The 16,536-nt window shown below is 34.0% G+C and overlaps 1 protein-coding gene across 1 annotated transcript in view; it reads right to left on the bottom strand.

Moving 5' to 3' along the window:
* The window catches only part of LOC106838827 (UDP-glucuronosyltransferase 2A2-like), a 56,845-nt gene that overhangs the window by 31,191 nt on the left and 9,118 nt on the right, over positions 1 to 16,536 (bottom strand). The window contains exon 2 of the mRNA XM_070505719.1: positions 11,090 to 11,719. Coding sequence (XP_070361820.1) covers positions 11,090 to 11,719 — 630 coding nt within the window. The remainder of the gene's footprint in view (positions 1 to 11,089; positions 11,720 to 16,536) is intronic.

The raw sequence follows: 16,536 nt of genomic DNA, 5'->3' as shown, positions 1-16,536 counted from the left end.
CCAAACGGACTTAATAGATATACACAGAATATTCCATCCAAAAACTGAAGAATACATATTCTTTTTGAATGCACATGGAACATTTTCCAGGATAGATCACATATTAGGCCACAAAACAAGTCTCAGATCATTTTGAATAACTTTAAGAAGATTGAAGTAATACCAACCATCTTTTCTGAGCACAACAGTATGAAATGAGAAATCAACTCTAGGAAGAAAATCAGAAAAGTCAAAAATATGGGGAAATTAAACAACATGCTACCAAACAATGATTGGGTCAATGAAGAAATCAAAGGAGAAATAAAAAATACCTGGAGAAAAATTAAAATGAAAATAAAACATCAAAATTTATAGGATACAGCAAAAACAGCTCTAAGAGGGAAGTTTATAGCAATACAGGCCTACCTCAACAAACGAGAAAAATCTCAAATGAACAAGCTAAGAGACCACCTAAAGGAACTGGAAAAAGAAGAACAAATGCAGCCCAAAATCAGTAGAAGGAAGGAAATAATAAAAAATTAAAGCAGAAATAAGTAAAATAGAGGCTAAAAAGCAATAGAAAAAAATCAATGAAATGAAGAGCTGGTTCTTTGAAAAGATAAACAAAATTGACAAACCTTTAGCGAGACTCATCAAGAAAAAAAGAGAGAAGGCTCAAATAAGTAATATCAGAAATGAAAGAGGAGAAATTACAATGGACAACTCAGAAATACAAAAGATGATAAGAGAATACTACAAAAAGCGTTACAACAAGAAATTGTATGATCTAGAAGAAACTGATAAATCCTTAGAATCATACAAACTTTCAAAACAGAATAAAGAAGAAATGGAGAATTTAAATAGATCAATCAACAGGAAGGAGATTGAAACAGTAATCAAAAATCTCCAAAAATGTAAGAGTCCAGGACCAGATGGCTTCCGTGGTGAATTCTACCAAACATTCAAAGAAGACTTAATACTTATCCTTCTCAAACTCTTCCAAAAAACTGAAGAGGCAGGGAACCTTCCTAGTTCATTCTATGAAGCCAACATTATCCTGATATCAAAACCAGACAAGGACAACACAAAAAAAGAAAACTATAGCCCAATATCACTGATGAACATCAATGCAAAAATCCTCAACAAAATAGTAGCAAATCGAATGCAACAATGTATTAAAAAGCTCATACACCATGATCAAGTGGGATTTATTCTAGGCACGCAGGGATGTTTCAACATCCACAAATCAATCAATGTGCTACACCACATTAACAAAATAAAGAATAAAAATCACATGATCATCTCAGTAGATGCAGAGAAAGCATTTGCCAAGACACAGCATTCATTTATAATAAAAACTCTGAATAAAATGGGTATAGAAGGAAAGTACCTCAAGATAATAAAGATCCTGTATGATAAACCCACAGCTAATATTCTCAATGGAGGAAAACTGAAAGCTATCCCTCTAAAAACAAGAACCAGACAAGGATGCCCACTGTCACCACTCTTATTTAACAAAGTGTTGGAAGCCCTAGCTGGAACAATCATGCAAGAAAAAGAAATAAAAGGGATCCAAATTGGAAAAAAAAAGCAAGTGAAACTGTCACTATTTGCAGATGATATGATTTTATATATTAAAAAACCCTAAAGAATAAACCAAAAAAGTTTTAGAAATAATAAATGAATACAGTAAATTTGCATGATACAAAATCAACATACAAACATCAGTTGCATTTCTATACCCTAACAATGAAGTAGCAGAAAAAGAAATCAAAAATACGATCCCATTTACAATTGCAAGAAAAAGAATAAAATATCTAAGAATGAATTTAACCAAAGAGGTGAAAGACCTATACACTGAAAACTATAAAATGTTGAAAGAAATTGAAGTAGACACAAAGAAATGGAAAGATGTTCCCTGCTCTTGGATTGGAAGAATTACCATAGTTAAAATGCCCATACTTCCTAAAGCAATCTACAGATTGAATGCAATCACAATCAAATTTCCAATGACATTTTTCACAGAAATAGAACAAAGAATCCTAAAATTTGTATGGATCAACAAAAGACCCGGAAGAGCAAAAGCAATCTCGAGAAAAAAGAACAAAACTGGAGGTATCACACTCCCTGGTTTTGAAATATACTACAAAGCAATAGAAATCAAAACAGCATGGTACTGACACAAAAATAGGCACAAAGATCAATGGAACAGAATTGAGAGCCCAGAAGTAAACCTACATATCTATGGACAGCTAATTTTCTATTAGGGAGCCAAGAACATACACTGTAGAAAGGAAAGTCTCTTCGATAAATGGTGTTGGGAAAACTGGACAGCCACATGCAAAAGAAGGAAAGTAAACAATTGTCTTACAACATAGACAAAAATTAACTCAAAATGGATTAAAGACTTGAATGTAAGACCTAAAACCATGAAACTTCTTTAAGAAAACATAGGCAGTACACTCTTCAACATCAGTCTTAGCAGCATATTTTCAAGAACGATGTCTGACTAGACAAGGAAAAAAATAGAAAAAAAAACCAAACAGGACTACATCAAATTAAAAGGCTTCTGCACAGCAAAGGAGATCATCACAAAATGAAAAGACAACCTAACAATTTGGAGAAGATATTTGCAAACCATATATCTGGTAAGAGGTTAACACCCAAAATATATAAAGAGCTCATACATCTCAATGATAAAAGAACTAACAACCTAATTAAAAAATGGTTAAAAGATCTGAACAGACGTTTCTCTAAAGGAGATATACAGATGGCCAATAGGCACATGAAAAGATGTGCAACATCAACAATTATCAGGAAAATGCAAATCAAAACTATAATGAGAGGTCACCTCACACCTTTCAGAATGGGTACAATTATCAAAACAGGAAATAACAAGTGTTGGAGAGGATGTGGGAGAAAACGGAACTCACATACACTGCTGGTAGGAGTGCAAACTAGTGCGACCACTATGGGAAACAGTATGGAGGTTCCTCAAAAATTTAAGAATAGAACTACCATATAATCTAGCTATTCCACCATTCAGTATTTATCTAAAGAACATGAAAACACGAATGTGTAAAGACACACACACCCATATGTTCATTGCAGCATTATTCACAATAGCCAAGACTTGGAAGCAACCTAGGTGCCCATCAAGGGACAAATGGATAAAGAAGATGAAGTATATATAAACAATGGAATACTACTCACCCATAAAAAAGGATAAAATCTTGCTATTTGGGACAACAAGGATGGACCTTGAGGGTATTATGCAAAGCAAAATAAGTCAGAGTGAGAAAGTCAATTACTATACGATCTCACTCATAAATAGAAGATAAAAACAACAAACAATCCCATAGAGAAAGAGATTGGATCGGTGTTTCCCAGAGGGGAAAGTGGAAGGAGGAGGGCAAAAGGAGTGATTAGGCACATGTGTATAGTGATAGATTGTAACTAGTCTTTGGGTAGTGAACATTATGTAATCTACACAGAAATTGAAATATAATGATGCACAGCTGAAAAATTTATATACTGTTATAAACCAATGTTACTGCAATAAAAAAAATTAACTCAAAATGCATCGAAGACAAATATACGACCTGAAATCATAAAACTAGAAGAAAACATAGACAAAAAATCTCCTTGATATTGGTCATGGCAATGGTTTTATGGATATGACACCTAAAGCACAAACAACAAAAGCAAGAATAAATAAGTGGGACTACATCAAACTAAAAATCTACTGTAAGCAAAGGAAATAATCAACAAAATGAAAAGGCAATGTACAAATGGGAGAGCATATTTGAAAACTACATATCTGATAAGCAGTTAATATTCAAAATACCTAAAGAATTCATATAACTCAACAGCACAAAAACAAATAATTGAATTAAAAAATAGAGGACCTGAATAGATATTTTTCTGAAAAACACATACAAACAACCAAGAGGCACATGAAAAGGTGCTCAAAATCACTAATCATCAAAGAAATGCAAATCTAAACCACAATGAGATACCACCTCACACCTGCTAAAATAGTTATTAAAAAGACAAGAGATAATTTTGGAAAGAATGTGGAGAAAATGGAACCCTTGTACACTGTTGGTGGGAATGTAAATTGGTGCAGTCACTATGTAAAAAAGTATGGTATTTTCTCAAAAAATTAAAAGTAGAACCAACATACGATCCAGCAATCTTAGTCCTGAGTATATATCCAAAGGATAAAACCATTATCACAAAGAGATATCTGTACTTCCATGTTCATTGCATCATTATTCATCATAGCCAAGACACAGAAGCAAACTAAGTGTCCACTGATGGATGAGTGCATAAAGAAGATGTGGCATATATATGTGTGCGTCTATATACACATATATGTATACACACAGACAATGGAATATAAATCAGCCATGAAAAAGAAGGTAATTCTGCCATTTGCAACAACATGGATGAAACTTGAGGGCATTACACTAAGTGAAATAAGTGAAACAGAGAAAGGCAAATAGTGAATGACCTCACTTACATGTCGAAGCTAAAAAAAAAGCCAAACTCATAGAAGCAAAGAGCAGAATGGTGGTTGCCAGGGGCTGGGTGTGGGGGAAACAGGGAGATGTTGGTCAAAGTGTGTAGGTTTCCATTTATAAGATGAATAAGTTTTGGGGATCTAATATTCAGCATGGTGACTCCAGTTAAAAATACTTTACATTATATTTAAAAGTTGCTAAAAGAGTAGCTTTTAAAAGTCCTCACCGCATACACAAGATAACTGTAACTACATGAGATGATGGATGTGCTAACTAACCTTATTGTGGTAATCATTTTGCAATATATTCATATATCAAATCATTACTTTGTACATCTTAAACTTGCACGATATTATATGTCCACTTTATCTCAATAAATCTAGAGAAAAAAGAAAATTATACTAAACCTTAAAATATCAGACAATAACAAAGCTTTTAAAGTCTTACAAGTGTGGGAAAAGAAGGAAAACTTAAGGATTATTTTCATAAAATGTCTATGATATGATTCCAAAACATTAAAGAGATTGCACACAAGTGAATTTTTTTCTATTTCTATCCCATATTTCATCCATCAATGCAAATATAATCAGTAAAATATTAGCAATATGTACAAAAATGATTGTAAAATCATTCCAGTAGTAATTCAGTAATGAGATATCCATTTATATAATTCATCTATTAACCCAACTAGAAAATTATATAACTCTTACTACTGGTAGACAAAAAAAGTGACAAAATTTGACACAATTCTGATTTACAAAAGAAAACACTACGTGTATTAGGAATGAATTAATATTTTCTTAACATGACTCATAAATGAGCAAGTTAATTGAGTAAAATTTAGAATCATTTCAACTGAATTTAAAAATAAAAGATAAAGGCGACTCTCTTCACTAGTATCAAATAAGTCTTTGAATTTATCAGAAATAAAATTAGGCAAGAGAAGTGACATAAGAATTAAAAAATGAGATATAATCTATTTCTAGTAGCAGTTTTATGAATGTGTATCTGGAAAACTACTGGAAATCACAAGAAAATAAAAACAAACGTAGGATACAAAATTAAAATTAAGTGATAATTAGGATTAATGCGTACAAATGATGATCTGTAAAAGAGAAATTAAAGAGAAAAACCATTTATAATGCCAACAACAACAAAACAAGTTAAATCATTTGACTAAAATTTAACAACAAATATGCAAAAGGTGAAATGAGAAACACAGGTAAACACTCCAGAAGACACCAAAGATGCTCTTTAAAAGTTAAAAGAAATAATATATTCTTGAAATGGAGACTCAATAAAAATGTCATTTTAAACTAAATAATTGCACTTAATTATACTAAATGTTAAAGTTAAATATTTGCACTTAACTGTAGTAAAGACAGTAATAGTTCTTTTCCTCCTCAGGAGCAGATTGAGAGTCTTTCTAAATTCCTCTGGCAATGTGAACAGGCAGGAAGGGCCGAGGACACTGGGGCCTGGCATGCTGTTCCCTGAGGATGCAGCCTTGTACACGGGAGAGCAAAGTTCTGCAAACTTAGAACCATACACTCCTCTATGACAACACAGAGAGTTTGTAACAAAATAGTCAGCCTTTCAACTTGCAAAAAGAACTGTGTCAAGTTAAAAGGATGTCATGGTAGTGACTTCAGGAAAGTTGGATGAGAGAATGCTCATAGGAAACACCAAATCAACAAACAAAGGATGGGAGGGAGTTGAGCAGACCTGTCTCTTTTTCTTCCCTATTTATTACTTCTAAAATTAAAATTCTGTAGTCATAGAGTGGCTTATTCCTTGGAACCAGGATCTTAGGATCTTATCTGGTTACATATTTTGTGAGCTCAGCAAGGTTACTAAATCTTTCTGAGTCTTGATGCCTCATGTGTAAAAGATAATGATCATTCTTGGTTGTTTCTTTGTGTGTATGGATTAGGAATAATTTCTTCAATGGATTTATCAAAGCTCTTGGTACCAAGTAGGTGTTTAGTAAAAGCAGCTATTTGTTAAGTTAATGATGAAGATGGTACAATTAGCAAAGGCATTAGCTGTAGAACCACTAAGTAGAGAACTAGAGCAGAGATGCTTGATGGATCACAAATTGAACACTAGTGACAATATAATCATATTACTTTACAGTTAAAATAATTAGAGGATGCATTAAAAGCCCCATAAAAGAAAAATGAAAGTGAATCAGAATGAAGAAGAAAACTAATTGCAAGGAGTTATCAACTCTAAGTGTCTGAAAAGGTCTTGGAGAGCAGCTTTGTTAGAAAGCGATCCCAGAGATTGATTGATGTATTAGTTACAAAGGTGCATATATTTGAAAAAACATACCATATTGCATATTTTATGTATTTTTTTACCATATGAAAATCAGCCCTTAAAAGAAAAATAATGAATAACAGTACACATCAATAGCATGGTTACAATTAAAAAAAAGTGTTGGTAAGAATGGAGGATAATTGGAATCTTAGTAAATGACTAGTGAGATTATTAATGGCATGAGTGCTTGAGAAACTAGATTTTAGCAGTATCTACTAAAGCTGAACATATGCACACCCTATGACCTAGCAATTCCAATCTTACATGTATACCCAACAGTATGGTGTATGTAATTCCCCAAAAGACATGCGCAAGAATGTTCATAGCAGTGTTTATCATAAATAGCCAAAATCAAGATAGTCTACATGTTTATCAACAGCAAAATGGATAGATAAAATGTGGCATATATAGATTCCATTGAATCTATATAGCTATGAGAATGAACAGACTACCCACATGCAACACCTTGGATGAATATAAAAACAATGTTAAGCAAAAGAGCAAAATACAAAAGAGTACATAATGTGTGGCTCATTTATACAAAATTTAAAACCAGGTAAAATTCATCTATGGCATTGGAAATCAACAAAGTGGTTACCTTTAGATGGAATTTGCAGGGATTGATATGAGAAAGGAGGAGGAGTCAAAGGTGTAACAATGTTTTCTTTCTTGATTTGGGTGTTGGTTGCATAGGTGGGTTTACATTGTGAAACTTCAGTGAGCTGTAACCTTTATGGCTATGTTTGACTTCAGAAGAAAGGTTACACAGAATTTTAAAAACCTCACAACACTGACCGTAGGAAAGCCGCACGTGAGAAGGAATTAGAAGCCTTATATGAGGGAAGATTAACAGAGAGATCCAGGCTTTCCAGGGAAAGGATGGGAGGTGAGCAATGAGGATTAGAATGGGAGTGGGATGCAGAAAAACAGACAAACGAAAACACTGGGTTCAGAAAGAGAGTCAGAGATCAGATATAAAAAATGTTAAGATTAATCTAGCTCAGTTCCAGGCAAGTGGGGTAGAAGTGAAATGTTGAGGCTTGTTTGTTTTTTTCAAGGGGTGGGGAAAGGTAGCATTATTTCTAGGGAATCCATCTAACATTTAGCAGCAGGGAAAGAGGGACCAACATGGAACCAACATGGTACTGACAGGTAAAAGTAGGCTACACTGGCCAAGTGTTATATAAATTAGTCCTGAGCTTTCTGCTGTCTTGATCTGCAGCACACTGGGAAAGATGAAGACAGATCAGGAAACCAAAAGACACAGACAAAATGGGGACAGCAGGTTGCCTTACTTGTTTAACTATTTTTACTACAGCGTTCAAGCCCTCAGCCTTCCCAAAGCTGCAGCAGAGACTAGAGCCAAATCCGACCCCCATGAGAACTACCTATGTCCTGTACATCAGATCTCTTAGAGGTTAGGAGACAGATCAGTTTAAGTGCAATTTCAAGGTGTTCAGCAGAACACTTGGCCTGGGCAAGATTTATTAATAGATTCTCTCCGGGATGTGAATAGCAATGATTGTCATATTCTCAGGTACGCCTGTTCCATTAGGTGTTTAGAAGCAAATTTAAAATTGAATTAATGATCATTTTTATTTGCTTGATCCATAAGATTTAAGATCTCCTTACTGAAAAATAAAACAGGGATTTTAGTCAGTGCAGTTAGATATTTCCTTGTTACTTACTTCTATTTCCGCCCTCATAAATATTTGGGGCTTTTCTTTACCACAGTTAAACATGTTATTGTTCTAGTCTATTTTTCCCACAGAACTGAAGAACAGCCATGAAATAGACACTCCACAGAAACTTGACATATTACTAAACCGTTTGTGTTCTTCTGTATTTGATAATGCTATCAAATATGAGGTACCTGACCTATTTCAGTGTCAGTTTACAGTTACCAGGTGTCCTTAATACTTTAAGAATGTAATTGCAAACAAAGACAAACTGGATTATACCAGTTCTTCCTATAGATGAACAAAATATTCATTGTAATTATTTGTTGTTCAAATACCTTTAGTAACATGAGGAGCATAAAGGATTTAGGTAAACAAGATATTCAGTTCTTCAAAAGGTGAGATTTGGAAATTAGATTGTTATGCTGTGAAAATGAGAAGTGAGGAACATTCTGTTTTACAAAGGCTTTTCCACACATTATATAATTTGTCTTGGTTTCCTTTGAGAACGCAGATTTAGTACACCCCAGAGGCCATCTGTTTTCTGCAGATGTTCATTGTCTGTGTGCAGAGCCCCATGGTCGTGTAATTAGGGATTTGTCATTGCAGCGTTCTTGTGTAGTTAGGTGTAAATAATATTCAAAGTAAATATAATTCTTTATAGTTGACATAGCATATCCACATATATGGTGTTATATGATCATACTCAAGAGTCCAGTGAAATAATTACCTCATTTTAAAGAGGAGGAAGTGCTGTGATGCAGAATTTAAGTTACTTTCCTGATACCACACAGTCAGCAACTGAAACTTGAACCCAGAACCTCGTGTGCTTTCCAAGACCCTTCACCATCTTAGTTTTTCTAATTCCCTTATTTAAGGAATGTAGATTATTTCATTCAATACCTGCAATAGTTGGTATGTGATACATATATGGGCAGAGATAATTATCATAGAACACATTTAAAATGTCTTGGGAAATAATCATATAAATAACATCTAAATTTAAAGCAAAATATGTTTTTGAGACATATGAAATTTAGAATCCAGAGAAAAAGGAAATATGGTTACGTTGCATTATAATGAATATAAAAATACAGAATTTTACTTTCAAAATTCTACTTACCATATCATCAAAAGTATATACAAATTTTAAATACACTGTGTATATTTTATTTATATGTATGATATGTTCAATATCTTCCCTCTAGACCAATTCTATAAAGAAGTTTATAAGTTTAAGTGATAGAAAATTAGATGAAGAACATTCCAAAATCCAGGAAAAAATTACACGATTTCTACTTGTGAGAGGTAAGGTTAAGGTCAAGTTACAGGAAAGATACTCCTGCATCTATGACTTGCCACTGATCTTTGAATCTGTTCTTATCTATGCCTGGAATGCTTTTCCTCCAGCGATCCTATCCGTTCTCACCCTCACTCCCCTCAGATCTTTGTTTGAATGTCACTCTTTCATTTGAGACCTTCCCTGGACACCTTATTTAAAAGTGTAACCCTACTCTCAGAAATATTTATTCTTCTTATTTTACTATATAGCATATATCGCAGTCTAACATCCTATACATTTTATTTATTGTCTGCATCCTCTTACTAGAATGTACGCTTCATGGTGGTAGAGTATATTTTGGTCTGTTTTGCTAACTGTTGTATTCCTAGTACCTAGAAAAGTGGCAGGTACTGAGTTGGTATTGAATAAATAGTTCATTACACAAAAGAAGGAAGAAAGGATGAAAGGAATGAAGGAAGGAAGGCAGAAAGATGTGGAAAAGGACAATATTTTGCATATTACCTTTGTAAGAAAGTAGCATTGGTAGCATCAACTGTTAATTCCTGCTGTTAATTAATATCGCTGGTACTACTCATAGGTCTAAAGAAAAAGCATTCAGGAGAGAAAAAAATAGAGAAAGAAATGAAGGAAGGCTCATGAAGGTCATAAAGGAAAGTAATATAAATGACCAACCAGAACTGGCCTTGACAGTTTGCATTATTTTGTTTGATCCTCATAAGGAATCTTCAAGGCAAGGAAACTTGAGGATTGCCAAAGGATACTGAGAAATTTAAGCTGGAGACAGTGCTAGCCCAAGCACCCAGAAGAGCCTAAGGATGGAGACAGAGTGAGACGCAAAGGAGAGTATAAAGTCAGGTTTCCAATGCTCAATCCTAGGCTTTTTGAAGTTTTCTGGAGACAAAGAAAAGAATGAAGAATGAAGGAAGGAAAGTAAATCATATATCACTTCGAAATGTTTGCCAGGGTATTTTTTGGCCGTGTCATAATTTATTCTTGCAAAGATACTTTCATTTCTATTTGAAGATTGATGTACACATTGATAAGCTATGACCTAAATAAGCACAAGATTATTTGCATTGAAACAATAGCATACATATTATTACCATTCCATTTTTTAGAAATTTTTCCAAAGAGAAGGATCAGAGACTCGTATGAAGACATAGTAAGTACATTTACTTCAGCTTGGCATATGCAGTGGGATGTAAATATTTTGCTCTATTACCAATAAGAATAAATAAGCTATGTAGAGTCATTAATAAGAGATTATTTTAGAGACTTACCTAGAACTTTGCTGTAGTATGAATTCCATTCTCCCCAGTAGGATTGAAATATATAATCTTGCAGAGAATAAGATATGGTATTTTTGACCCTTTCACCAAAGGTCATCTGATCAGTGAGCTCTGACAAAGCTGCAGGTACATAGGAGGCAGGTGCTGGATTTTTCCCACAGTGTCTCTCCACTGTTGAGGCTGGAGAGAACCTCAATGTGTACATAAATGGAATTCCTAATTTCAGAGCAACCAAGTCCCCACAGATTGTTACTGGGTCTGAGACCAATACATCAAAACCACCTTTCTGAAGTCTTGCCATTAACTTGGGGTTGTTTAATATTCCATCACAGATTTGTATATTAATTTGAAAAAAAGTATCTAGGAGTTTTCCTAGTTCTTTGTAGAAGGTCCAGAGTGTGAGAGGAGTTGGTCTATGGTCTATCCACAGCATTATCATATGTTCAATTAAGGAATCTATATTGCTCTTCTTGTAGGAAACAGGTATCTCCTCAAAATTCACAGGAAGTTCAGAACTGGATTTGATGAATAGAGTTGCTGATGAAGCCAGTACAGTCACATTGTGATTTCTTTGAATCAACTCTTCCAAAATGATCTTAATATTTAACCAATGACTACCATCTGTTGGCCAAATTAACACATTCCCACTTAGAACAATTTCAGTCACAATCAAATTAAAAACCAGCAGCTGGAAAAACTTCTTAGGCATGGTGATATCCATTATGGAAACCATCCTATTGTAGACCTTTTAAGATGAAAAGAAACTTTCAAAGTATACTTAGGTAGATTTTTCTCAAATAAAATAATATTTACTATGATGGCCACACATTCATAGGTCTATTGATCTATAGATTAAAAATAAAACAATGTAATTCAAATTTATATATACATTAATATGATTATTCTAAAAACAGCAATGAAATCTGGTCCTATTTTAAACACAAAGAAGCAGGTAGGTTATAAGCTTGGTATCTATGTACTCTGTGATAATAATTATGATTTATAAAGTGTCTTCAGTTTAATGTATATTTCCAAAACTTAGGTTAAAAAAAACAATTCTTACTGCTAACGCCACTTTTTCAATACTTATACTGACTTCAAGTTGGATATCTTCTTTATACGGCATTTTTACATGCATTTTCTAATTCACTGTTTTTCACAAAATCTTGTGTGACAGAAGTTATTTACTCCATTTCACAGATGATGAAATTAATGTTGAGTTGCATGCCCAAAAACATATGACAAAGTAGTACAATTGGGACTATAATCATAACATCATTTGACTCCTTGTTGGATTTCTACAGTATTATGCCTCATCTTTGTTGTTTTAGGAACTTCGGCAATGCACAATGACCAGCATTATCGTCGCTTTTCCATGGCTTAATATTTTGGAAGAAAAATTAAAATAACCTTCACTTAGAGGAGCCTTGCTCAAATATTTCAAGATGTTTTAGAGTAATTGGTTGATAGAGTAAATTACTACACAATTGATAGAGGATAGTTTTCTTTTCTGATCAAGCAAATTGATCATTGCCTCCTTGTTCAGGGAATTTTTCACTTTCTTCCACATGACATCTTCACACACAAATCAAGGAGATACGCCCTGGCACTACAAGGAACCACACGATTTTTTACTCACAGCTATATGGTAGCTTAAATTAGGTGGACTCTAGAGTTCAATAGCCCCAGATTCAAAAACTGTCTTTTTATAAGCTTTGTGACCTGGGCAATTACCTAGACTCTCAGCCTTGGTTTTCTCATGAGTAAATGAGACATAATGATGTTAGTTATATTACTTTGTGGATTTAGCAAAATTGCTTTGCAAACTGCTTGGTTTACTGTAAGAGTTTAGTAATGTTAGTAGTTTAATAAATAAACCTAAAGATTCATCAGTAAATCAGTGGGCTAGCTACAGAATGAATGGCTTGATATGCCTATAATAATACCTATCAGTTGGGATTCTTAGTGAAAGCCAAACTGAACAAGAGCATCTATAAATTGATGCTATTTTAAAAGTTAAAATTATTTGAAGCTGCCATTAAAAAGAGAAAATAAGAACAAATAAAGTGATTAAAAGAATAGAAACCAGGAAATAAGAATGGAAACTAAGTGGTGGGTGTTCTTTTCACTCTGTTGCCTTCGAATTGTGTAATTTCAGGCCCTTGAATAACAAAAGGAACAGGAAGACAGAGAAAGGGAAAAAGAGGAGAGAGAAGAGAAGCTTTTAGAATTATTGTATTTGTCTCCTTTCAAGAGTCAGCATCAATTTGGGTATCGTGGCAGTACCTTTAAAAGTAATTAGATTTTGAAACAAAACAGCAAAGAAAAGAGCATGGATAATCTTGAGAGTCATTAAAATAGGCCTAGTGAAAAGAATTTGAAACATCTTCATAAAGAAATCTGTTGTTACCATGATCTTCCAATAAACAGGAGACAAAACACAACAGCATACAAGGCATGACAGAAAGTCTATCTATAAAATACTTAGATTTGTCCAATTATTGAGGTCCATGTAAGTAGAATATAATAATTAATTGGCAACTATTCACTAGTGATAGCTATGCTAGCACTTAGAAGCTTATTAAAGTATATCCTAGAATCTCAAACACATGTGAGTACCCCTAAATTATCCTGAATAAAAACAAAATTGAAGAGTTTGTCAAAATTGACCATAGTGGAGCCATTTTAAAATGGAATCAGAGCTGCCTTTCCAGAGAAAATATCTTACAGTCTTTTTTTTTTTTTTTGAGGAAGATTAGCCCAGAGCTAACATCTGCCACCAATCCTCCTCTTTTTTGCTGAGAAAGATTGTCCCTGAGCTAGCATACATGCTGATCTTCCTCTATTTTATGTGGCACACCTGCCACAGCATGGCATGCCAAGCTGTGCATAGGTCCACCCCCAGGATCCAAACCAGCGAACCTCGGGCCTCCAAAGAGGAACATGTGAACTTAACCACTGTACCACCAACCACTCCCTATCTTGCTATCTTGATCCTTGGACTGGACCAAACCTTTGGACTGGGCCAAAATAGCAATTGTTTTACAGGCAATTCTTTTTTCTTTTTTAAAATTGGCACCTGAGCTAATGTCTGTTGCCAATCTTTTTTTTCTTTTATTTATTCTTCTTCTCTGCAAAGCCCCTCATTACATAGTTGTATATTCTAGTTGTAGATCCTTCTGGTTGTGCTATGTGGGATGCTGCCTCAGCATGGCCTGATGAAGCAGTGCCGACTCGGCTCCCAGGATCCAAATCAGTGAAACCTCAAGCTGCCAAAGTGGAACGCACGAACTTAACCACTCAGCCACGGGGTTGGCCCCTGGGCAATTATTTGAGAAGTTAACAAACAAATGGACATTCTGATCTGAAAAACTCGTGGTTATGGATTTTCTGAAGATAGAATCAATAGTCATTCAATGTTTAGCCAAGACTAGCTCTCTGCCTCCAGCTCCAATTAAAATTTTGGAATACAACCTCCCTTCTGTGCCTTTAAAAGCCTCTGACTTTTACTCCCTAGTGGGACACTGTTTGAGTTTCTGCCTGAATCTGTGCTCCCTGAATTGCAATTCTTGTATCCCAAATAAACACTTTGCTTCTGGTGTCTATTTTTGCAGATTGACAAATTCAAGGAGTTAACTTGCCACTGTTAAGTGGTTTCTTCAGGACAGTAAAATAAGTGTCTAATTTAGTGAAGAAGAATAATAGGAGAAAAAAGAACTAAATAACAGCTGACATCTTTTTTTTGTTTTCAGATTATACTTAGATTTTAAAGTGTTTAATCTCATTGGCATCAATGTAGATGTCTGTTACATTTATTCTCTGGTTTCTTGTATGCCTAAAATGTTTCATAATTGCATATTCAAAAATTATAAAAAGATAAAAAATAAATTATATTTGGGGATGTATGTAGGTATAACCTTAGATTTAAATTTCCATCAAAGGAAAAAATAATAATTCTTGCCAACTATGTCTGATTTCATGACAAAAATGAGTTTCAGTAATTTAAAATTATCACATATTTGTTTTCTTTATGGATTCATTTATAGTTATGCTGAATTAGAGTTGAATAATAGCACAGTAGGATTATCATTCTGGAGACAATGTTGGTTCAGCTCGTTCAACCCCATCATTTTATATGTAAGAAAATTGATCGAGGGAAGTTTAAATAATCTCAAAGTCACAATGCTAGTCAGTGGCAGATTAGACAAATGCGTAAGTACTCTAGTTCACAGTCTGATATTCTTCCTTCTATATTCTACTTTTTATGTATTTATTTGTTTTGGTAAGGAAGATTGGCCCTGAGCTAACATCTGTGCCAATCTTCCTCTTTTCCTTGAGGAAGATTGTTCCTGAGCTAACATCTGTGCTAATCTTCCTCTATTTCGTATGTGAGACTCTCCCATAGCATGGCTCAATGATTAGTGTGTAGGTCCATGCCCAGGATCCAAACCCACAAACCTTGGGCCACCAAAGTGTAGTCCACCACCTTAAACTCTATGTTACCAGGTGGGCCCCAATATATTCTACATTTTAAATCCAATAATTAGGATATATTTTATAACACTAAAAGTTAGAAAAAAGTTACATTTCATTATTGTGAATATTTGAAAATATGACATCTTAAACATAACTAATGAGCCCAGAAAATAATATTAAAAAATTCCTATGAAACATCAATAAATGAGTATCATGAGTGATAAAAAAGTCAGCTATAGAGAAGTTGCACCAATTAGAATATTGTCCTTGTACTTTAAATCAAATTCTCATTTTTATTCCAATCTCTGCCTACTTTGAAAGGGAGGGCTCCAAACAGTAATAAAAGAGATGTAAAATTCTCAGAATCATATTTAATAAGATTCGTGCATAACACTTGCTGGAGAATGTTTAGTCCAACTGTATAAAATTAATTTAGAATTAAAGTTTCTTAAAATATGTATAATGCTATGAGTTTGAAATGAGAATCCTTAAAACCGACATTTTTGTTTGAAAGTTCTTTCTTCCAATTTTTCCCCCCAAAGACATGCCTTGGCTTGAAAGTCTCTTCTTTCTGTGTGCTCTATGAGCATTAGAATGGACACCTAGAATTTAATTGCTCTGATTCATTTCTCATTGTCTCTCAGACTTAGAGACGGCCCAGTGGCAACAAAAGTATAGAAACCAGCCTTCCCACTGTTTTAGGAACTTAAGTAATCAACTCTTGGTAACCTTAACCTTTTAGCCTCACAATAGTGCTTTAATTTTATTTGAGTTCTTTGACTGGCATTTACTTAATTCTTTTAAAAGCTTAAATTTATATGTGCTTTCTTTTTTCCCTTTATTTTGTTGTATATTAACTGAGTATCTTTCTAGATCTTTCTTTTTAACTGAATGTCTCTGTCAAATTCTTCACCACTTTCTTGATTGCAATCTCAGGCAAATTACTCAGTCTCTTCATTAAA

Source organism: Equus asinus, chromosome 3 (genome assembly GCF_041296235.1).
Source record: "Equus asinus isolate D_3611 breed Donkey chromosome 3, EquAss-T2T_v2, whole genome shotgun sequence".
Classification (NCBI taxonomy): domain Eukaryota; kingdom Metazoa; phylum Chordata; class Mammalia; order Perissodactyla; family Equidae; genus Equus; species Equus asinus.
The sequence above is the reverse complement of the archived record's forward strand: the minus strand, read 5'-3'. Positions and strand labels throughout refer to the sequence as shown.